At 42.5% G+C, this 24491-nt stretch overlaps 2 protein-coding genes across 9 annotated transcripts in view; both read right to left on the bottom strand.

The window, feature by feature from the left end:
- Positions 1-700: 700 nt before the first annotated feature.
- OLFML3 (olfactomedin like 3) lies at positions 701-3624 on the bottom strand. The gene is made up of 3 exons (XM_006213672.4): positions 3281-3624; positions 2299-2584; positions 701-1985 (listed from the first exon to the last, which is right to left on the bottom strand). Exons 1-3 carry the CDS (start codon positions 3392-3394, stop codon positions 1165-1167), a joined length of 1221 nt encoding a protein of 406 aa, XP_006213734.1. The 5' UTR covers positions 3395-3624; the 3' UTR covers positions 701-1164.
- A 1060-nt stretch (positions 3625-4684) lies between these two features.
- Positions 4685-24491, bottom strand: part of HIPK1 (homeodomain interacting protein kinase 1) — a 48690-nt gene continuing 28883 nt past the window's right edge. The window contains exons 8-18 of one of the 8 annotated variants that reach the window (XR_012075890.1): positions 23889-24114; positions 19804-19925; positions 18736-18870; positions 15958-16100; positions 15232-15414; positions 14534-14740; positions 12748-12989; positions 10983-11113; positions 9394-9885; positions 4967-5065; positions 4685-4845 (exon numbers count right to left, since the gene is read on the bottom strand). Coding sequence is in view for 7 of the 8 variants with exons in the window: in XM_072967958.1 (XP_072824059.1) it covers positions 9397-9885; positions 10983-11113; positions 12748-12989; positions 14534-14740; positions 15232-15414; positions 15958-16100; positions 18736-18870; positions 19804-19925; positions 23889-24114 (1878 nt within the window). In the remaining variant the exon portion in view is untranslated. Of the gene's footprint in view, positions 5066-5096; positions 9886-10201; positions 10308-10331; positions 10863-10982; positions 11114-12747; positions 12990-14533; positions 14741-15231; positions 15415-15957; positions 16101-18735; positions 18871-19803; positions 19926-23888; positions 24115-24491 lie in introns of those variants that run through there. The other 7 variants (XM_072967958.1, XM_072967962.1, XM_072967961.1 and 4 more) reach the window with 7 other exon arrangements.

Raw genomic sequence — 24491 nt, forward strand, 5'->3', positions numbered from 1 at the left:
GTTTCCAGGCCTCCCGGACAGACTTGGGCCAGGTTCCAGGACTGGGGTTGGTAGGTGGGGGTGAGGAGGGTGGAGAGAGGGATGTGCTGGGAAACTGGTAAGAATAACATCTGGGCCGTGGTCACTGCCCCTCCTCCTGGCCCCAACTGCAGGCGCCGTGGCAGGAGGAAAATCAGAGTGGTTCTGACCAAGCATTATTGTGCAACCTGGCACTGGAGACAGCCGGGTGCTGGAGACAGAAGCGGGGTTCAGCATTGGCGGCAGAGTCCCAGAGGTGAGACTTTGTTCTTACTGAACACACATGCCTTCAGGGCTCTGGTTTCCACATTAGACTAAATGTGACTAAAATCCATTTTCTGGTTCAAAACCTCAGAGAATTGGAATTAGAAGCTCTGCCCCTGGGCTCCCGTCTTGTGGCCAGAGGCACTGTGCCACTGGTGGTTCTGGGAGGGCTGCCGTGGACGAAGGTGAGTGTGGACGGAGGCCTTTTTCACCCAGCCTCCTGAAGTGGCGGGATTCTGCCGCTTCTCCAGGCGCCTCCCAGTCAAATCTGTACCTAGAGAAGTTCCCTTTGCCTCAGCAAGGGAGCCCAGCCAAGTCCCTAATGTGGCTGAAGGAGTGCAGATGGGGCAGAGAAGAAAATGGAGGATCATGGGAGGAAACCCGATCGGAGGGCTACCCCAAACAAACACAGGCCAGGAAAAGTGGATTTTCCTTTTAATGCAAAAGACTGCAATACAAAATGAGTCCCATTCTTTAGGGTACTGGAGGGGGAAGAGGAGGAGGGCAGAGTTGAAAGTCTCCTCCTAGCCCTCTCTCCCCTGACTTGCACTGAGGCAAGAAATACTCTGCTGCCTCTTCCGTGGGGTTGCCCCCACACGAGGGTCAGAGCTCTGCGTCTGGGTGGTCTCCGACTGGCCTGACATTCCTTGACGTGGGAGCGGGAGGGAACAAGTGAACCTTTAGGGCTTTCTCTTAGGTCTAAAAGGATTCTTCAAGCTCTGGAGTCCCATATGAAAAGAAGGGGCAATGAAAATTTGGCTTCAATTGGCTAAAAATGTGAGATTTGAATCACAACTTGCCCACATTCGGAGACTGAGGAGCGGGAAATTTAGTAGGGATATAACTGTATGGAGGTGAAAGAGACTGAACTAGCTCCCTCCCTCAAACTTCTTCCTCCTTCTTCCTCATCTCCAGCTTATAGACAATCTGGTAGCCATCATCCCAGGCATAGAGCTGGCGCTCTCGGGGGTTATAGCGGAGGCTGGCATGGGCACCATATCGGCGGGGGAAATAAGGGAGTGCTGCCCTCTCGGGGGTCAGGGTGCCACTGGCATCAAAGGAGCACTGGATGCGGGCCCGACTGGCGGGGCGAGTGTTATAGACGACATATAGGGTCCCACAGATGACAAAGGCAGCCTCAGCATTCTCTCTGGGACACGGTGTATCCCACTGCTGCTCTGTGTCCAGTGTCTGTGGGTCTAACTTGGCCAGACACAAGTGCCTGTCATCCTCCCGAGTGGCATAGACAGCCCAAAGGCCCTCCTCGTCAGCCGCCAGGTCTATGTACGTGTCTGCCGTCAGCCCGTACGGGGGGATCAAACCCTCTGCGGGGAATACGGAACTGTCCACCACCGTGCGGTTGGCCAGGTGGAATTTGATGAGCTGCAAAGTGTTCTCCAACTCATCGCCCCCTCCAGGTCTTCCAGGAGGCCTCCGGGCATAATACAGAAAGCCGCCATATACCAGCTGGCCCGTGCCTACCCAGGGGAAGGGCACCCGGACTCGGGAAGCTTTCCGGGCAGCCATGGCCAGGGTGAAGTCACGCAGCCTTGGGAAGACAAAGGCTGTGTCGTTCTGGGTCCCATCTAACACATAGATCTTCTCTGCAGGTCCCAATGGGTCCTTTGTCCACAGGCCCACAGGCCCCCCGAAACGCTTCAGGATCTTCATTGATCTCACCTGGGAGATGGTGTAGCCACAGTCTGGTGGGAAAGGAGAAGAGCACAAGACAAGGAAACACAGGCAAGAGTTAGATGCTCAGTGCAGGAACTCCCCAGGGGGCGCCATTTGGAGAAGAGCCAGCATTTGCCCAGTGGCTGCCTCTATTCTTACCGGGATTAGAGAAAAGGTATGTGGGTCCTCAGAAACTCTCCTTAACAAACTGTTATTATAGAGATTTCCCTAAGACAGATTCCAGAAGGCAGAGCCAAATGGACTGGGATAGGGAGAAAAAAAGAAAGAACCAAGGAAGAATACAGGTACTGAGAGTGTCAGGGGTTAGTTCAGATTGCTTACCTGTCACCATATCATACTTCTCATTCCTTCTGCCCTTGCCTTTGGTCCCATGACCTCCGGTCACCTTCTCGTCAACCTCTACACAGGGGAGGGCTGGGTTCTGGGTCTCCAGATAGTCCACTTCCCGCTCCAGACGGTCCACTCTCCCCGAGATGGTGTCTGCCTCAGTTCTGAGCGCCTCCCGCTCCTTCTCGGCCACCTCCAGCAGCGGCAGCATCTTGTTCTTGAAGTCCCGCAGCTCAGCAGCGTGCCGACTACTCTGGTCCTGGCACTGGGCCAGCCGTTCCTGAAGGGATGGGGCGGCAGGAGGGAGGGCTGGAGGGTTACAACTCCCGGCCAGGGAGAGGCCCAACCAGGGAGTCAGGAATGGCAAAAAGCACAAACTCAGCCAGGCATCAACATCCCCTTCAGCCCCACGGAAAGGAAACCAAATGTTCAGAGGTGCTAAATGTGCAAAGAGCCTGGCTAAGATTCACCTAGGCCTCCATCCCGACTTGGAGTCCTGCAGACTGTCTCTGTGAGCAATGCCACTGAGTCATCTGGGCTTCTAGGGCCGTCCATGTGCAGGAGGGTGAGAAAGGGTCTCTGCTCCGTTATACAGTCTTCCTCTTGGGAATTAAGATGCTACAGACTTCAAACTTAAAAAGGCAGAGAGTTGCAGATATTCTGAGAATTTCCAACTTTAGCAGAATCATTAGCTCATCCTGAGATGCAGCCCCACAATTCCAGCTCTCATGGCCACTCTGTTCCCTCAGCCCATCTAATCCTGGAGGTAAAATGCAAAAGGGTCTATCTGTTCTGGAATTGCTCTTTGTGTGTGGGGAAAAGAGGAGGGCTTGCAACTTTGAGGATCCTCTTATTAAAAGATGAAGTTTTCTGTAGGTCTTTACAGAGCCCTAACTTGGCATTCACCCACTGACAAACTGGATAAATCAACAGATGTGGAATCCTTCCAGGCTGGGCCAGAAAAGGAGTCACTTACCTCCAAGGCAGCTAGTCGGCGCTCCATGTACTCCACCAGGTGGTGCTGCTGTCCTTGAAGGGGTCCCGACCATGACAAAAGGAACAAGATGAGGAGAGGAGTGCGGGGCCCCATGGCAGCCGGAGAGTGGGGCCAGGGGAGACCGAGTGTGTAGTCGTGTGCAGACGGCCTCTTCCACTCAAGCCGGCGGGCTAGCTTTGGAGGCGGGGTGGGGGCGGTGCCTTTTCTCTTTCTGGATCTCCGGGTCTCTCTCACTACTCTGGAATGCTCTCACAGTCTTTACAGCCCCCACCCCCTCCTTTCCGCTCGGATTGATCAAACACAGATGGCCCTATTGCAGAGCAGCCAGAAGCTTAACCACCTCCTGCCTAGGCTGCAGGCCCCTCAGGAGAGGGGTAGGAGACTGGGAACCCTGGGGCAAAGGCCTTCTGGGCAGTCACCCAGGAAAAGGAGTTAGCAGGGGGAGGCAGAGGCCCCAGAGAAGACGCAGCAAACTCTATTCCTGTTTTAGAATGCTTCCAGTGCTGACTTAAGAAACAGGCTTCATGAATCCTTCCCTCTCCCAAAAATAACAGCATGGATTGGTTTCTGCCTTTAGTGGTGGCTGGAAACAGAGGGGATGAGGTTTGAGGGGAAGAGGTGGGTAAAAGGGCCACAGTGGGCAAGGCTGTACCACCTTCTTCTACAGCTCATTGGTGCCATCTTGTGCCAAGCACCTGGTATCACCTCAGGATTTACAGGGAAACCAAGGCTTAGACTTCACCTCCTGTGGAAAATTTTCCACAAAGCAAGCCAAGCAGATAGAATTTACAGGGGTTTTTGTGATTACAATGTAGCTTTCCCCATGGACTATCCGATTATTTATGGGGCTATCCCAATCTCTCTGTGATTTAGCCTAAGAAAGAGAATGTAGCTGAGATTAAACTATCAGAAAACAAACAAACAAAAAACCCCAAAACACGTGATTGAGAAACTAGTAAATTAATTCTTGATTATCTGGAAGCAAGACTGACAACAGAGCCTTTTTATATATAGTCTTCCTTTGCCCCAAAGCTTCTAGGTATATTCTTACCAAAACTGGGAAGTAGTCACTGAGCTCACACTGATTTTACATTCATCTAAAGAAAAAAAATCTTGAAATGTATGTTGCAGTCTAAACCAAAATAAATGTACTCTGACCTCCCTACTGTCTGGGGAGAAGGGGCTAGTGATAATTTCTCTTGGTTATGGTCCAAAAGGGTGTTTCTAAATGTTTCTCATTGCTATATCCCAGTGATGACTGCAGGAGCCCAAAATGAACAATGACCCCTGTAAGGTACACCTGTCCTGAAACACATGCATCAAAAGAAGTCAAATGAACATAGTGATTATTCAGAGACGTGCAGTGACGAATGTAGACAAATCTCTAATTCTTCATCAGGAGAAATTTTACTCACTTTCATCAAGAGAAATCTGATCAAAAATCTTCTCTTAAAACAAATATGCTTCTAACAGTGCAGTTTGAAAGGAAGGGAAAACAGCATCTCCTTGTGGTTGTTCTTATTCTCATTCTGCTATTGAGATATCTGGTGGAACACGTTAGGAAGCAGATTTTAATTAGCTTGTGTCCGAAGTTTCTGCCTCTTTCACAGGGCCAGATCGGTTAGGGCCCTGACACTCCATTCTTGGGAAGTGTTCCCTACTCACTCCTGTTCTGCTGTGGAGATTTGTATGAAGAAAGAATTTGTCTCTAACTCAAGTGATGTTCAGATGCAATGTGTTTAGCCACTCACTCCCTTCGTCCCCCTATAAAAGAAGTCAAACACAGACACATGAATCAGAAAATTTACCCATTTTTATTGATGCATTGCAATTGCTCTACATTTTACCATATTATGTAGAAAATACTGAAAATACAAGCTACTTTGTAAAACCAAAGACAAACATTGAATCCAAAGATAAACTATGTTTTACACAATGGACCCTTTTCCCGTAGTTAGTATTAAATTTTAAATATCTATTTCTTTTGTTAAAATGATTATTTTACATACTCCCTAAGTACATCTGCATTACAGAGTTCAGTAATTCTCAGAAACTGTTTCTAGAGGCTTGTTGTAAAAGAAGCGCACAACCAGAAAAGGGAGAAAGCAAAAAAGTTTAAATCGCACACAATAACTAGCATATCAAATACATTTAATAAAGTTGGAATTCCATTGCAATATCAAGAATTCAAAGCAGAAACACTAACATTACATATAATGTACATAAAATGTACTGCTACATGTAGTGAGATTATTTTTCAAGCTGAATCAAAACCACACATTATATAAAGTTTAGCAACAAACAACCATGTAGACATGCTGCACCATCCATCAGTTTAAAAAAAAAGAAAATCGAAATAGGAAGCAGGCTTGGGTCATTCCTGTCACTGAGAGGCAATTTCACTTCCTATCCTAAAACAAACCATCCTAACCAGTGGGGTTTTGCATAATAATGCTGAATAAAACACACAGTACTGTGCTTGCCTGGCTACGGGCAGTCAAGCTGAGTCAAGCTGAGCCCCTCGAGTGGAGGACGATGGATGACCAGAACTGCTTAAATGGAGTTCTTCTTCCTGGGGCTGGGATTTTAGCTGAGCAGTGACAGCAGTATCACCTCCTGGGAGCTAACAAAAACTGCGCAGTGACAGAGCGTCCAGATGAGCCGAGAGTGGCTGGACCTAACCCTTCCCACTTTCTCTCTCACCCTAAAAGGGAGAAGCTGGAAACAAGTTCTGAGAGGACTTAAAGCCTTAAGCTGGTCGGAGGTCAGGCCACTGTGACCCGGACCAGCTGCTCACTTAATTCATGGGCTTCCCCCGTCCTGTCAGGGCCAGCAAAGTTAAGCCCCAGGGACAGAATCTAAAGCCACATTGAGCACATACACATTCAGTAGACACAGGTGGGTTTTTATCTTGGTAAATCTGAAACGCCAATTTGCAGACTAAGACTGAAAATCTCTAAAATTCTTAAAGCCACACATTGCTAGTAAGGTGATTAAGGTAACATACAAGCGCCTGGTATCGCCTTCTCCCCGTGAAGACTCCTGTCTTAAGTGGTATCCTCTTACTGGACTGGGGGGGGGGGGGATGGGGACGAGAGTGAAGTGTTACATGTTTTTTTTTCCCTGCATCTCATTTCTTACAAAAATAACAAATCTTATCCCTTGTCAAGGAAAGATAAGGAACAAAAAATGTTTCCATTAGAAACTAGATCTGCCTTTGAGCAAGAAAATGAGAATGTGCTTAGCAAAGAGAGACATAAAGATCACACACACTGGCCAAAAAGCTGTATAACACCAATGACAGAAACTATACAAACTGCCTGGGTATCTTGACCAACATGGTGCTGAGAACACAACTCAATATAATGATTAAAAAAATTCAGAAAACACCGACATGTTCCTGTTAGGCTGTACTGACCATCTGCCCCCTCTTGAAAGCCCTTCCTCCTTACAATGAAGAAATTCCAAATACCTTGACAGCTCCTCGGTGTCCACCCCGGTACAGAGCTTGCTGACCAGGCTCCATGAAAATCTCCCATCTCCATCCTGCACCTCCTTGACACCATCTCTACGAAGAACCAGTCCTAGACTTATCCCTCAAATACACAATTCTCAGTTCAGATGGAACACGTCTACATCTCAGGGTTAACCTTCTTCCCCCAAATCTTTTACGGGCAGGAACTTGCCATCCCCACTACCCTCTACTTGACCCAGATCCGTGTAGGAGCTAAGAGTACAAGGACAATTTCACAGTTTGAAGGGCCCCAAGAATATACAAGTTGTTAAAAAGAAACCTCAAAAGCCCAGTGACTCACAGGCTTTGGTTCCCTCTTAATATTCTTCACCAACTAAGAGACCTTTCTGTGAGTTCCCTGTCAACAGTGGCATCACGAGACTCCTCCTCACAGTATGGGGACGTGGTAAGCAACACAACAGGCTCTTTGGTATAAACACATTTGTTACATGTTTTTATTCAACAAGCAAATATTGTACTAGGAATGTCGACTATGTGCAGGAAGGACTGCCACGTGGGAAAAGGAAAAAACAAATCTCATCTAAAAGCGATTGCACATACTTAAAAAAAAAAGAAAAAAATGCATATTTCATATTGGCTTGACTCCTCTCACCTGCTTCCCGAATTCTCACAGAAGCAAGGTAGCAACGCACAGTGAGAGAGTCGCATGGGGAAAACGCCTCCGTGAGAGCTCAGCTGAGAATCCAAAATGGAAAGGGGTGGAGGTGGCCGTAAGGAGAGAAGCTGCTGTTTTTATTTTTCAGTGTCGGCCGGGAAACTGAGAACAATGCATTTACACAACACAGCTACTAATCCTGTTCTGGTAAATCCCAGTGAACAGCTCGGGGTCCACGGGGCCTTGCTGGTCCATCCTAAGGCAAGCTCACTGTAAACTCTATTAACCACTACATTATCATATAAGGCACTACAATAAGGGAAGGAGGAGAAGGGGAAGGAAGAAACACACACTGAACAACTCCTCACCAGACACACCTGTGCAAAACAATTCCAAGGGTCTCCTCTCCCTGCAGGCAATGGCCCTGCCCACTCAGCACTACAGTAATATGCTCTAATATAACTGCAATTAGTTCACATACATTCCAACAAGTATCAGTTCATTTTGGTTTAAATACAATGGAGACATCAATTCCGTCTCCGGGGTAACACTGGAGGATCAGATACACACTAAATACACAATTCAAGTGTAATCACTACACATTTGATTACAAATAACATTTGGGGTTAGCGGGGAAAAATTGCTTGTTATAGTCTTCTAATCAATATGTACATATTTAATTATGCAAAATATTAAAACACCACCATTACAAAACTTCTAAAATATTTTTAAATTCAGTAATAAATTTTTAAAATATTTTTTGCAATTCCTACATGCACTTATTGTATAAGTCTTAATAAGAGAGCATTCAATTTGCTGCTGGCATACAAAGAAAGCTACTTTAAAGTATAAAAGCTATACACGACCTTCTTACATCTGGTTGCAGATCCTTTCACTTTCTCCCCAAATAAACCACACAGAACGAAGGGAGAGATGAGGCAAAGAGAGAGGTGTATTACTGAAAATTCATACTCATCTTTAGGCAAAGCTCATCAATGCCAGTATCACGTAATACAAAGAGATTCTGAATATAATAAAACCACCACCACCATACAATAATAACCACCTTAATGGCTTTTCCGATAATAAAATTTAAGCTGAATCAGAGAGAGAAGGACTCTTTAAAAATAATTTAAAAAGAACGCACAAGGCTTCATTTAAAAAGAACACCTGGTGCTTTCACGGTAGGTACGGATTCTCTCACACTAAGTTACCAGCAAATGGTGAGCTGCCTTTTAAACACTACTTTATAATAAACACAGAAGCAACTGAGAGAATCCCCATAGTAACAGAGCAGTACGTAGCCAGTTTTGCAAAAACAACAATTTCCCATTAAGTATCACGTGACATGAAAAGAAAACAGTGTAAGTTTAAATGTCCCATTAGCAAAGGTAAAATTTCAAGGAGAAATGCGAGATAGTAAAATACAGACTTGTGCAAGCTGCTTTCAAAATAAGCAATTAAATTGGTCTTGGTTTTTAAACAAGCAGAAAGCAATGAATTTTCTTTTCTTACTTGTTATCAGATTTCAAGTCCTTCTATCAGCATTTGTCCTCTGACCAGCAATTACAATAACACAAAGTTAAATAAAGAGGGGCTTCATTTGTTTTTAAAAGCATTTATAGAAATCAAGTCAGAGAGAGAAAATATTTTTCAAACGGTAACTTCAGAATGATCTCTCTTCCTTGGTAACTGCAGAAGATGGGCATCTGAACTCTCCCAAATACCAAAAATGCTGTCACAAAAAATAAAGAATTAAAAAACAGGGCAGACTTTGGGAGACTACAACAATGCAGTCAGCACTGAGACAGATTCCCCAGAGAAAAGCCCTCTGCTTCAGTGGGCCCCTGCAGAGCACATTGCTGGCTAAGGAGTTTCAGGAGAGGGTAGGGGAGGAGTTCATCACAGCCCGTTACTAAGAACTCTGGGCCAGGTTCTTGACCCCTCCTCCCTCACGCTCACCAACTACAAGTAAGAATACTGGCTGATCTTGGTAGGACTCAGTGGGTATCCAGTGTAAATTGTTGAGCCTCGGGAAGACCCAATGTAAGACTGGGTGGCAAACTGGTGTTGGTACTGAGCAGGGGCCACGCTGGCAGAAGTGAGGAGGCTGGGCCCAACACTGACAGGGACCTGGTGCACCAGAGTGCTCGGGTGGGTGGTATAGGCTGCAGCATGCCTTGAGGAGCCTTGTGGGGAGAAGAGATGAGCAATGGAGCTGGTGGAGCCCAGTGCAGCAGCAGAGGTGGGGGCCGCGTACGTATACAGGTGAGGCTGGCTCGGCAGATGAGCAGGGGCTGGGGCCAGGTGTGGGTGCCCCGTCGAGTGGAGTGGGCTGCCGTGCTGGAAGGCGTAGGGGGCTTGGGAGAGCGGGGCCACAAACGCCTGCTGCCTGCGGGGGGCAGGGTTGCTGCTTCTCTCCTGCGAGGTTGGAGCTGAAGATGACTGCTGGTTCTGGAAGAAGGAAGAAGGGAGTGAGGAATCCCAAGGTCACTCTGGTTCAGGGCACCAAAGGCACCAAAGGCACCAAGGCCAAGTTGAGAGCTGAGGGTCTAACTTATACCACTTCTGGGCTGCCATAGCACAGAATCTCCCAGACTGGCAATGCTGTCAGAAGTCAGCCATCCATCCCTCTGCCTCTTGGCAGAATAGATCCTAACCCAGCCCAAATAGCAGCAGTTTGCTCTCAAGTATGACAGAGGAAAAGGGGGAATCAAAAGTTCACAGGGGTACCCACTCCTGCAAGCGAGTAACTGTTGACTCAACTCACCCTATTCTGGCGTCAGTGACTTTGAATTTTTCCTAACCTTTCTTCCTTGCCATTGTTTTCTTTTGTTCTCCTCTAAGTTCTTCATATCCCTCTTGAATTGTGGAGCCTAAAACACATGCACTAACTCGAACTTACATTTGCACTTTCTCTCTCACATGCATACAAACACACATGCATGTGCACACATCCAGTTACACCCTCATATTCACACTTTCTCACTCCTGGTAGACATCATACAAGCACCAGAATTTTAGCTGAGGAAAAAGTGAACACAAACAGAAGAGTGACCCTCCCCACTCCATCAGAGGATCAGATCTGGGGAAAAAGCCCCAAATCCCTGACTCATGCAACACGTAGGACTAGAATGAGTTGATTAAGTGGCCAGAAAGCTTTTCACTGCCTCCTGGCTCAAGTAAACAGTGTAAGGCTCAGGTTATTTATGACCCGAGAGGTAAAGGAGGAGAATCTGGTCTCAGTGCATGTGGTGGTGTAGAACCAGGCACGGACTAAAGCATCCTAGGCTCTTTCTAAATTCCAGACATTTCTCTAATCTTCCAGGCCAGACTAGGGAGGTCTGAAGGAGAAGCTGTGTACATCCTGAACACACAGAGGGACTGAAGACACGGCACATGCAGGAATGACGCAGGCCATGGGACACCAACTGTCGGACACAAAAGGGGCTTCATTTAGCTTTATTCAGCAGTCCAGCCAGAAGCAGGGTTCTCCAGAGAGGAACAATAGGGGGGTCCCCAAACAGAAGGCAGCAGCCCCTAGCGCTTACCTGGCTAAGGTTGAGTGGCTGTGCAGCGCTGGTCCCCCCGCGTTGAGCTCGATACCCCGTGGGGGTGATACAGCATCCTGACGACTGCCCACTCACCGAGGCCACGGGCTTGGTCTTACTGCTCAGGAGACCTAGGAAAGGGCCAGGCCTGAGTCATGAGCAGACATCAGCTCAGTATCACTGAGCTAAACCTCAGGTGGCATTTTATTAATCAGGCCATGTTTGCAAGAGTTAAGGTTTCATGTGTATCTTATTTCCTTAGTTACATTTACACTAGAAGAACAAAAACTGTATTATCCATTTCTTTTCTGTCTTGCTACAAAGCTCCATAAAGGATCTTCAAAAGGTTCGCTTCAGTAAATATTACAGTAAATATGTAAGGTACTGTTAGAAATAAAAACACAAGTAAGACACAGTCCCTCCTCCCAAGAAGCCTAGAGTTTTATGTAGGAAGGGTCTGAACAAGTACAGAAATGACAGTGTGAAACTGAGTAAGATATTGGTAATATTGAGAACATTCAAGTGTCAAAAGGATTTAAACGAAGTCAAGATTATATCTTGCTAGGCATTCACTGTCTTCAAATTCTAAGAAACTGCTGGGCAGTTGAATACAAGCATGATCAATTTCCAAAATTTTGCTTCCTTCTGTGGTCCCACTAGGAAAACTGGAGCATTTATTCAGTGGCTTGTGGAGTACCTTATTTTCTTTGGACCCAACAGCAGGCAGAGCTCCTAATCATGCTGCTCAGTAGCCTGGCATCAGGAAGTTGTGCCTTGTCTGCAATGGTACAGTTGTCTACTTCTGAGGAGCAGGACCACACACCTTCAAGCTAGAGCCCTGTCTATGCAGACACATTCCATTTGGCAGGAATGTAACTCATAGTAAAACACTAGTTTATAAAAGTATGGAAGAGATGGCTACACTGATGCCAACATTTCACACTCCCCTCCTCTGGTGTCTAGAGTTGCCACAGGAAAACAGCTGCTCAGACAAGGACTACATTTCCTGGACCCCCTTGCCCCTAGGTGGGGCCATGTGATGAGTTTTCACTATTTCCAGAACTAAAGGGGTTAAAAACTATGTGTGCCTCCTCCCTAGTCTCTCTTTCCTGATTGAACATCGAGGGTTCCAAGGCTCTGCAGGCCCCCCAACCAGGAGGACTTGCACTGGGAAGTCATGCGAATAACAAGTAAACTTCTATTATGTCCAGCCAGGAAAACTCGGGCCTGTCACCGCAGTTAGCATTACCCAATAACTGGACCAGGGAGCCTAAACCCAGCAGCTAACAGAGCACAAGAGATGGAGGTAATCAGATTGATAATAAAACCCACAAAAGCATCACTGCTACACCCACCGCTGGGTGAGAAAAGACCTAAAGTACATACTGTTTTCCAAAACACTTTTGCAGTCATTTGTAATATTATCAATTCCTGTTCACTTCTGGATTGTAAAGTCGAATCATCTGTGGCAAAAAGCCAAACTCCCTGCCACACAACATGCGCTTACCCATCTTCTCCCATCAACAGTGAGCATGTTTCTGAGACTGCAAACTCATCTGTATATGAATCCAAGCAAAATAAAAATAGGAAGACAAATTGATGGCCAAAAACAATTTGACATCACAAGGAACTGATTTCTGAATTAATTAATTTTTAAGAAAATCTATGCCACCGGTCCGTACCATTGGCATAAGTGCATTAGAGCAAAATATGAGAGGGGCACACATCACACCAAGAATTCAAGTCTAGCTGTGAAGATACTCACCTGAGGCCTGGGTTGCTACGGTGCAGTCACCAAGCTGAGTTTTCAGTGGAGGTACAATGATGGTGCGGGTGCCAGCGCCATCTCCCACGACTCTGCCAGGCCCCTCCGGAAGGGGCCCACTGTTGCCCCGGAGAGCGCTCAGGGTATCAGTGGAATAGGGGCTGCTCAAAGAAGAGTCAGAGTCTGGAGAATCATTGACAGTGACGTAACTGATGACATTAGACCTTGCCTTCAGGCCAGAGCTGAGGAGAAGAAAGTACATGAAAATTTGACGTGAAAAGCAATGTTTCTTTGATGGTCTCTGGTCCTCCCAAAATAACCATGATGATGATGATGACAGTAATAATAACAACAGTGGCAGCAGCAAACTCCTGAGTGCGGATTATGCATCAGGCACTATTCTTACACTCCACACACATCTCACTGAACCCTCACAACACCTCTGTAAAGTAGGTACTATTATGCCTGCCCTGCAGATGAGGAAACTGAGGCAGAGGGAGATGAAGAAACCTAAGTAAGTGGTAAGTGGTGAAGACAGGATTCAGACCCAGGACAGAGAGACTGCAGAGCACATACCTCCAACAACTGTTCCATGTGGCCTCGCAGCCATTCCCATTCACAGTTATGTCAACAGTATTCTTCAAACACCACTTTTTTTCCTATCTCCCTGCTAGACTGTAAGTGGTTTGTCACTTTTAATCAAACTTCTTGCTATAGGTGTTTTTAAAAAAACTTCTTCACAAATGGATTCCTGCCTTACTAACTTTACTTTTCCCTTATTTTTTAATAGGCATGGCTCCAGTCAAAGCAATCCTACTGGTTATTTAATTTTTGTCAGTACTAAGCCACTTTTCCTCACTGGAAAGTTTACTATTTTTCTTCACCAAATCAATTCAAGGGCCATTTTTAAAACTTAGTTACAAGTCTACCTACCATTTGTAGATAGCCATTTGTAAAAACCATTTTGTAACTGTAAATAGCTCTTTTGAAGTACTTCATTGTAAATTTACTCTTTCAAGTTCCTTTAAACTTCATATACATATGACTGTTCAGTCTCCTAAATTACTTTTATGTGTCATCCTACCGCCTCAGGTAAAAGTAAGGTTATTCTGTATGTCTAACACCAAAAACCCAATGAAGAACACAGAACAATCAAGGCAACTATGTTCACATTAAGGGAGGTATCACAGTTCTTAAATGTATCCACTCTCTCTCAGTTAACTACCCAGTTAAGGACCTGGATAAGGTGCTGGGATAAGAGGAAGTAATCTGGTACTTAAGCTGAATGACCATAGAGCAGAATGGGGAAAAGAAGGTAGACCTACTTAAAGTTCTACCTCTTCTAAAGAGGCCTGTTCAGATTAACAACTTACACAAATTTCAAATAATCTCATACCTACCGACTTGTTCCAATTAACTATTGTTTAGATGCTTCTGTTATATTATCTGTTCTGAGACTCTAAAGTTCCTTAAAGGCAGGGGATCATGTCTGTAGCATACAATGTACATTCCAAGCCAGAGGAGCCTGACAACATAATACACACCTTCCATCTAATGTATCTGAAAGACTGATTTAACTGATGAACATGTGTAATATTACAGAAAACTTGGCAATGCTCAGTTATGGAAATTTGACTGTTTTGGCTCACTAGTCCAAGGCCATGCTTCCAAAATACCCTTTGTTACTCCTTCCTTTCCTGGCCAAAACTGGGCTACTTGCCTGAAGACAACAGTCTAAGACCGAGGGTAGGAGTCACTGAGCCAGGGAACCATTCCCCTTTCTTACCTATTGGGCTTGTATTTGTTGTCCTCTTCCTCATCAGTGTCACTGCGGATAGTGATGACACTCACAGGAGGGCTGGGAGTGTCTGGAATGATGATTGGCTGATGCTGATCTTGTACGGGGACTAGGGAATTATAAGAAGATGTGGTGCGGAGGGGGCTGCTCCCAACCAGAGAATAGACTTGAGATGGCAGAACATCCAGAGAGGACCTGTAGGAAAAGGTTACAAGAAATATCATTGAGTGCTTGGTCCCCAAAATTATACATTTTTCCCCCCAGAACTCTTTCCAATTTGCTCTTTGATTCCTTTCTACCTAATGATTATGTCGATACACTTAACTATATAAAAGTTCCAATAAAAAAATAAACTAACCACTCTAGCCAGTGTTTCCAGGGACAAGAACACCAAAACAGAACACAGATTTTATTTTTGTATGCCCTTTACCCCATGGTTAAATTTCACTCTATAAAGTGGGCAGAAAAATAAAAACATCAGAAAAAAGAAAGCTGGATTCGAAGTAGCAGCAGAGAGAAAGTATTAGCATACCAGGACACCTCTACGCACGCCCAAAGGGTAGTTCTTTTCAATTTGGCAGCTACCTGCTGCTTCACACCAAAAATGCCTATACCACAACACTCCAAATGCCGGGCAACACAGCTCTCAAGCTGGCAGTTTTAACTATCAGCCCTACGAGACTTACTTAGAAGAGACTGGAACAGACTGCTTATTCTTCTTGGAAGGGAGGGAACTGGATTGTTGCTGTCTGACAACATGCGCAACGCCAACATTAAGGGGCTGAGCGGTGGCCAATGTCACATGGTTAGTCAGCAAGGATGGCTGCTGCATAATAGTGCTGTACTGGTTGCCATGAGAGTGGGCATTCCTGTACCAACAGAAAGAGAAGAGTGAATGCCTAAAATACTGGGAAGTTAGCACCAAATAGGTACTAAAAGCAATTAAAACAACCAAATAAAACTGCGTTTTATTTTTAAAGTTGGGCACCTGGATTATAAGGCTCTTAGGTTTTCACTGTATGGTTTCTAATTACATAAGACTTTCCTTAAATCTGAAGTAAATAATAGCTGAACTTAAACCTGTTACTTCCTGGGGAGAAGGGGAGAGGGTATAGCTCAGTGGTAGAGTGCATGCTAGGCCCTGGGTTCAATCCCCAGTACCACCTCCAAAAACAAAAACAAAAACAAAAAAACTTCCCATCCCCCACTCCAAACCTATTGTTTCCTGTATTAAAAGTTTTCTTGTAACTCCATCTTCTTGCCTGATATGGAGTCTTTTCTTCAAGGATTTCAAAGAGAGGTAAACTCACCTTCTCTTTATTTTCTTCCTAGTCTCACCAAATCCTCAAATGCTCCTACCCTAAGGGATGCGCCCTTGCAAATCTCCCAGAGAGAAACACAGGGGCACTTGCCTCCAGTCTGTGAGCTGCTGGCCACTGCCCATGGCCTCTGGAATCACTGCTGTGGGCTGGACAGAGTTGTGCAGAGCTACCCCAGGCAACTGTTGCCAAGTTGAAGGCAGGAGAATTTGTTGGGTTCCTCCAGGCCAAGCCTGCTGTAAAGAAACACACACACAAAAAGATCCAGACTTGACTCATTCTTGGCTTTTCTTCTGTTTTTTAGATGAAAGAAAAATTCATATCTTAAAAGAAGTTGCTTGTAGATTGTTAACTTGCAGAGATTAAAGAAGAAAGGTCAGAGGGGCTCAAGGTTACAAGTCTTATGAACAGGGAAAGAGAACACGCTGCTTTCTCTTGGCCACCTCCATAACCTGACCACCAGGGTATTAAAGAAAAGAAGATCCCTGTGGTTAAGAGTTTCTGATACTGTAGAATAAAGAAGTCTAAAAGTTCAGAGGTAAGCTCTAGTTAAATGCTGGAGTAACATTTTGCAAAGAATCTAAAAATATCCCTAGAAAGAGTTAAGACAGCTCCCTTGAGATTAAAAGTAGGAATTTAAAAATTTGCGTGCCAATCAGATAAAATACATCAGGTCAATTCAACCCATAAAACAAAGGGGAGAATTGTTTCTTTTTAAAAGGGTAGTACTTGGAAAATGGAGCCAGATGTGGATGACCAAAGGCCAAAATCCTTTGGCAAACAAGCTTATGCCAGCAACAGAAAGCGAACTTCATCGTTTATAGCCATGTGATAGGATTTTAAAGTAAGGCAATAAGAAAAATATTTAAGAAATAAATAGAGTACCATACTTTGTTTTTAATAGTTACCTAAAAGATACTGTTTTATGTATCATCTGTAGAAACATACTTCAACATAAAAACTAATCACAAAGAAAATAAATGATCTGTAGTTTTTAACAAGCCATGCCACTTGCAATAGACAACAAATATGTTTTCTGTACTTCTTACAGAAATTGTGGCATTTTCTGGAAAAAAAATGGGAACAGATTTGAAAGTTTCCTTTTTAAACTTGAATTCTACAGTACAATCACCTACTTGCTTGGGTACATATGGTTCTGTTTCTTGAATTCAAACTGCAAGGCCATCAACACACTGTTTTAAAAATATTTCTGCAAGTAACAGATCCACTTGTTACAAATACTGGTTCCAAACAAGAAGCCTTCAAATCAGAGAAACTGCAAACACGTCTGCTACCATAAGCAGAATTCAAAACAAAACAAGAACAAAACAAAAAATAAGAGAAGTATGTTAAGTCACACCATGCGTCTTTCCATAAGCCAACACCTGCACAAGACAAAGCATGTAGTTTAATACAGAGCAAGAAAACATTCCAACGTGAGGCAGAAATCTGGCGTTCCAAGCGACGAACTGTTTTGACAGAGGAAGAACAAAAATATGCAAAGCTTAGCAAGTAGCTAGTGCAAACTTAAGAGAAGCAGCAAAGGAGAAATGTCAACTAACATTCCCAATCTCAAAACTATAGGTGTGCGAGTCAAACCAGTTAAAACCAGTGGTGTGGATCAATCAAGTCGGAAATACATCTGACTCCCTTACGCTCAGGTTTTATGCTTATTATGTAGTTAATTTGGTGGTGACAAAAGACTTTTAAACTGAAAACCAAACAAATTCCAGCAACCAAGTATGTTTCTGAGAATGTTTTTCACTCACATGAGTCCTTGGGAAACAACAAAAGAAATTTAAAGCCATTTTGAAAGATGTAGAAATACAGGATTCAACAGTGTCAATTAGGTTTTCAAATGGTTACGTAATTTTAAATTTTAAATAATAAAATGCTGGATATCAAATAAACAATTCTAACTCCCCCAAATAAACCAAAACATATCCAAAAATCACTATTAAGGTTACCAGTCCTGAACAAGGACCTCAAAGTCCTGCTTGTTTGTTTTCCCTAAGACCCATACTAAGACATTTGCTATAAGATATTTAATAGCTTTTCCCCATGACTTTTCATAAAAAAGGATATTATACTTGCATAAAGTTTTTCAGCCATATTTTTACTTTTGTATAAAGATCTACTTGTAAAATAATTTCTCCAAAACCCCCTATAAAAGAGTTTTTGCTTTTGATTTCAACCAACAAATGAAATATGATCTAAAAGAGTTCTAAAGGAAACATGTTTAAATGGAAGATAAAAACTGCCACTGACCATGAGTGGCAAAGAGGTATCTTCCTGCATTCATAGAGGGAAAGTTAATATCAACTGATAAAGCAACAAATTAAGAGCATCTTAAACATTTCTATATGCACACAAGTTTTAGAAGCTTAAAACAACATATAAAGAAGGAAGCTAACTTGCCAAGGAGTTCAAATTTTGGCCATCCGGGTACCTGCAGCAGAGCCAAACTAAAGGCCATTCATTCCTTCCTTCTCAAGGTATGGTGGGTAAAAGGGCAGAAGACAGATAACAGTGTTGAAGCTCTCCTGAGGCTACACCAAGAGCTTTTATCACACTAGGCTGGCAAAGAAGAATCATGGGATCTGACTCCTTACAGAGCCACACTGAACATCAGAGTCAAACAGTGCTTCAGCAAATGTTCGGGAGGAAAACAATGAGACATTAAAGATGTAGCAAGAACACAGCCACAAGATGGCACATGCTTCCATGCCCTCTGCAAAGACTAAGTTAAAATATTTTTTGTGAAAAATGAGAAAACCAGAAGAAAACAGAACAAAAACAAACAGGAAAAAGTAAAAAAAGAAAGAAACCAAAGAAACTCCGTTAGTAACACAATCAAGTGAGGGGAATTACCAGTACAGCGGCAGTCTGTTCAACCAGCGCCGGCCGGCCGGCTGCGCAGCTCAGAGTAAAGGGCACCGCATACTGCGGTGTGATGGTGGCTACTTGAGGGTGGAGAGTTGCTACCATTAGTGGTGTACAGCTTCCCTGAAATGTAGATTAGGCAGGTGAGTGAAACAAACACAAAGGCAGGTTATCTGGATTCAGAAGGGTTTTCATCCCCCACCCAGTTATTACCACAATAAGCAATGTAACTTCGTATCACTTAAAATGCATGTACAAACACAACTTTACCCTTCAACTCCACACAGCATTGGCCCACTAGGTCAAATATCAATGGCCCAAAGCAAAAAAGTATAGGAATCCTTCTTGGGTCAGATTCAGAGGATCAGTTCTACAAAACGCAATTAACAAAGGCATGTATTAAAGAGTTCTTCCTCTTCCCACTCATGAAATAAGAGTTTTGGATTTCAGAATTTCCTATGTGTCATGGGCCATGCATTTATACACAGAATTAAAAATACAGTATTTGTTGCTTCTATGAATATTTCATGATTTTCTTGATCATCTTAGTTGCATTTTCCATGGCAGGTATAAAGTTTTAAAGCTTTCTACAGCCTAGTAAGGAATGACGGAATGTTAACACATGAAGAGGCATCCTGATATGAACCAGCCTCTCAACCGTGATGAAATCCTGAAAGAGTGAGCAAAAGGGACACTAAGAAAGCAAAGGGGGAACCTTTCATTTTTAGAATCAGAGTGTTGTTACATGTGTACTGTTCCTTTAAAAGCATCCAGATAAAAAATTAACTGCATCCCACAAAATTAGAGTAAATATACTCAGAAGACAATTTCTCAAAGTGGGTATCTATCCCTCCAAGTCTAAGGAAGACACTGGCAGAGTTGCGATAGTGTTAGGAATAAGTACATCATTCCATTATAGATGTTTTATTTTAAGCCCACTGAATCATGACCAAGAAAGATCCTACAGCTAAAGCAGATGTCACTTTCCAGGACAAAATATCTGACTGTCAATAGTGCTTCAGCACTACTGAGTATTCAAGGAGCTCTGGCTTTTACCTGTGTAAGAACTCCCGACTGTATCTGCAGTGGCTGAGCAGCGGGTGCCTGGGGTACAATTGGCACAGCATTATCCACCCTCACAGGGAATCCAGAATGCTTTGTTGTTGCCTGAAGTCCAGCTGTAAAAGCAACACCACAGTTACACTGCTTTGCTAGGTCTGGAGGTACTGCTTGTTTGGGGGTTTTTTGGTTTGTTTTCAGCTTTCTGGTTCAAATAATCCATCAACCAGGTTTTAGTTCTAGACACTTAAAGGAGTTTCACAGAAGTCTAGGGAGTTAAGATGCTTGATACAAGGAGGGCTAATTTCAGGAAATTCTAAATTTTTTTTTAATCCAACAAAGCTTAAAACATAATGCTCATCCCATTCCCATTAACAGAAGAGGCCAAAACTAACAAACCCCTCCAGTTCATAAGCTACATTCATCTTTTAATCTACTAAAGAAAAAAAAAAACTTAAGCATTTAAAAAATGTCATCTATTAAAAGCAAAGAGTTAAATATAATTATAACTTTTGGTTAATGAGATAAGAAAAATTATGAGAAGTTCAATAATTTATTATCTGAGTTGCCCTTTTGTTTAGAATATTTAAGGGGATGTTTTACCCTGCTCCTGAAAAAATATAACTTGGTTCACAAATAAGTCATATATTTTATTTTTAACCAGAATGTGAACTGAAAGAACTATGCCTAGAATAAACATATTTAAAATGTAGACACTGTGATTTACAGAAACACTTTTTTGTACTTATTTTAGAAATCTGCTAGTCATTGACAGCTTTCTAAGAAGGCTCTTTTGTAGCTAACGGGCAGCTAGGAAAATTAAGAACTTTCTCCTGCCTTTAAAATAGTGACCATATCTTCATTATCTTTTTATTCATTATCACAAATGCTGAACATTTCCTACGATTAGGAATATCTCACTCTGGGGAAAAGAGGAGCTCAGATAGTTCTCCCTTTTGCTAAGACTTGAGAAGAGAGCCTTCAAAGCTTTCTTTTAAATCTACCTGATCAAAACTTTCGGTGTAGAGAATTTAAATTTCTATTATGCCTCTGGTTCACTAATGCCTACAGTTCTGTGAAGATGGGATACAACCATTTTAATTAGACTGCTCCTTCAGTGACACTTTCTAGGCTATCGCCAACTAATTTCTCTGAATATTACTAAGGTGGTATTAAATGAGCATAACTCATAAACTCTAATACTGTTGTTTTCAGCAAGTTAAATTACTGAAATGGAAAACTGGAAGACTTGAGTAATTTAGCAACTAATTGTCATACAGGAAAACATAATCTAGAAATGTACAAAGTAAGAGAGACTAGTAAAATCAGAATTAAGACACCAATAGCTTTTTTTTAAAGTGCTACTTATATAACAATAAAAAGTAACAAATTCAGACATCCAGATGAAAACATTTGCCAGCTATTCTTCCTAAGGTAATGCTATCTAGTTAGAAAGCTAACTAACATCAAAATTCTTGCCTATATTCCCAGGACATATGGCTAACTACAAGACAACACTATTGTAACAGCCTCCTATAAATTGGTAGGAACTGAGGAGGCAAAATTTAGGAGGAAATATTCACTACAGAAGCTCATCTTTGTGTCCCAGGGTGATGAAGTAAAAGACAAAATTACAGAATAATAGTTTCCACTGAGCAAAATGTGTATCTATTTTGGTCAATTTAAACAGTGTAGAAAGTATATTGCACTGACCTACAAATGTGATTCCAAATAAGATTACTATTGTAATTTAGGCTAAGCCATAGCAGTCAAGCTAGTTTAATGCTAGTTTAAAGCTAGCTTCTTCAGGGAACCCCAAAAGGAAACAAAGAGTTAACAAAAGGCAACATTTCAGGGAAGCACTTCAGGGAAAGCTCTCCCTGACCCCTGAACTAAGGATTAAAGTTTTCCTCTAATTTGTTTCGTTTTGTTTGTTTTTGCTTTGTTTTCGGGGGGGGGGTGGTAATTAGGTTTATTTACTCATTTATTTTTTCAGTGGAGATACTGGGGCTTGAACCCAGGACCACGTGATGCTAAGCACGTGCTCTACCGCTGAGCTATCCCCTCCTTGCTGAAGTTTTCATTTGTTTTGTTCTTTGTTTTTATTGAACATGGCCCTTTAAATAGAAAACGAGGAAAGTATGAAAAGAAAAGTAAAACTGAATGGATGAGGGTCTATTCTCCTCTAAGTACAGGCATCTTATAAAAGAGCAGCCAGTTAAAGAAAAACAGGCAACCTGGAATAGAGGACTGCTGGGCAGAAACCAGCATATGGTTGTGGCTGGCAAATCAACTGACAACTTTTTACAGCTATTTGAGTTTAAATACTGAAAGGCAGCACAGAGTAATACTTCAAAATATATAAGCTATGAACCCCACTGCCTGGGTTCAAATCGTGGGTCTACCACTAACTAGTCACAAAAACAGTGGGCAGATGAGGGAATCGTGATCAATTTTCTCATCTATAAAGTAGGCATAATGGCATTATCCACTACCCAGGGCTGTTTGTGAGGATGAATTAACACATGTAAAGGCACTCAGAACATTATCTGGCATGTAGTAATACATATCAGTTTTCATCACTGTCATCACTTTAATTTAAAAACTTCCTTTCATTTGGAAAATTTAAAAATTTGCTCTATCTAGCTCTTCTCAGGGATTTAGCCCTCCTAAATAGGAAAAAAATATCCAGAGCTTATATTTACCTAATTATAGCAAAAGGGGTTATACCACTTTCCCCCTCTACGTCTTTGGTTTACATTTTGTTTTGTTTAAGGAACAAAAAAGTTCATCTGCCTCATCTCTTAAATATCATCTGAGAAGAAGCAGAAAACTTCAGAGTCCCACATCTAAAAACTTCCAATGAAGCTCACTTTGGGAAAGGTGAAGGGGAGGGAGCGGCTATTTGCTAAGTTCAGTACAAGAATCACTCAACAAATAACAACCCAAAGTGTAGAATTTACTATTACAAAGTATACGCAGAAAATAATTTGGTAAGTTAGCTAAATTTGCATTTACGGGTTTTGAATCTGCTCCTCCGCTCTCCCTGTGGTTTCTCCCTGGTTTACATCGCTATTGCTCTCCTGTCCTCCCGGTAATCTCTCAGTCTCCCCTAGCCCCTCTTTTCCTTCTGCTTGCTCCGACTCTGTCAGAAACCAAACAAAGAAAAGAGTCACAGTCAGTAAGTAACTGAAGTAAAAAGATAAAAATGCTAACTGCTTCTATGTAAAGTGCTATGAGAAGCCTGAATTCTGGTTTATTCCCACAGGGCACTGACATTGACTTTCTTCTGGGAAAGTCAAGACAGCATCAGAATATATCCTTAAAACAATTTATTTAACCTTTTAAAAGGCTCTCCAGATCAATAAACACAGAACAACAATGAGAAAATGAGGAAGGATGAGTATGTGAAAAATTAAAATCTTATTGCAACACAGTGGGTCAGAGCCTCCTTCCTTCTTCAGCTGTTCTGTTTCTCTGTTGATAGGAGTTTGCAGCAACAATACAATTCAAGCTGAAGCAGATTACCTTAATGCCTTTCCCACACAAATACCTCAGCTTGTAGAATTTTTCAGTTCAATAAATAATAATCTTTACTTCTGAATGTAACTTAAGAGGTTTCTACATTCTTAAACATGATTTTTACATTTTTGAAGAAAATTACCTTTCATTTGGACCATTAATTTTATTTTATAATGGAATGACAGAGGAAATAAGATTCAGTATATAGTAGTTCTGTTTACAGTTTTTTCAAGATGTATATACTCTGTATATTGAAAGCTACATGTTTATACTAGATAGAGAATATGGGTACAAGGTCTCATTGGGCAAGAAAACTGTTATCAGGTAGTTCAAATAAGGAAATGTTCATTGAACTTCTATGTGTTAGACAGTATCAATAATTAGATAAATAACCAATGTAAAAAAGGTGAACCTACTTTGTTAGCTTCAGTTATCTTCATAATCAAAGACTGAGTTTAAACTTGTCAAAGATCAAAACTAAGCAACCAGATAATTAGGATCTGCCTAAAAGCAGGCAGGTCTGATACACTACCATATGATATAGGAGTTTCCCCACTTACTTTGAAAAGCAGGTGGACATACTATAAATGTTTGTTGGAATGGATCTGTCTGAGTGCAAATCTGGGTGGTTCCAGGCTGCAAAGAAACACCCTGCTGGGCAACTCCAGGCACTGGTGCTGCAGATGATGGGTACAAAGCCGACTGGTAGTTTAGCAGTGAGACATCTGAATTAGCCAGAGAAAGAGTAGCAGCTGCTGCAGTAGAACTGGAAGCTAGAACACTGGCCTGAAAACAAAATCATTATAGCTGTATACTGGTATAAACACTTTTATATATACAGAATCAATCCAGAAAAACTAAGAACAAAGTTTGAAAATGTAATGTTAACTGTCTTTAAAATAACTCTCTGCTTAGGAAATTTTCCCTATCTCTAAATTTAAGGCAGCTTATAAAGTTGAATAAGAACAAAGAATAAATAACAGTCCTGTTCTGGTTGAGGCTACGTAAATAACTCCCTACCTCTTCTTTTTTTGCAAAAAGTTGCTAGATGTGAGATCCCACCAAATCTCCTATGTTCTTCTGTTCAAAAAGAAGACCTCACTAAGAAATTAGGAAACTTACATCTTCAGAAACAAACTTAAATGTAAATATCACTGACAAAC

Source organism: Vicugna pacos, chromosome 9 (genome assembly GCF_048564905.1).
Source record: "Vicugna pacos chromosome 9, VicPac4, whole genome shotgun sequence".
Taxonomy (NCBI): domain Eukaryota; kingdom Metazoa; phylum Chordata; class Mammalia; order Artiodactyla; family Camelidae; genus Vicugna; species Vicugna pacos.

What these genes read in the sequence shown, in the direction of transcription:
- OLFML3 (XM_006213672.4), bottom strand. Translation starts at nt 3,394, where the DNA reads ATGGGGCCCCGCACTCCTCTCCTCATCTTGTTCCTTTTGTCATGGTCG. An exon ending in GCCGACTAGCTGCCTTGGAG is followed by an intron (nt 2,585 to 3,280) that starts GTAAGTGACTCC and finishes CCATCCCTTCAG; the next exon opens with GAACGGCTGGCCCAGTGCCA. An exon ending in GAAGTATGATATGGTGACAG is followed by an intron (nt 1,986 to 2,298) that starts GTAAGCAATCTG and finishes CTTTCCCACCAG; the next exon opens with ACTGTGGCTACACCATCTCC.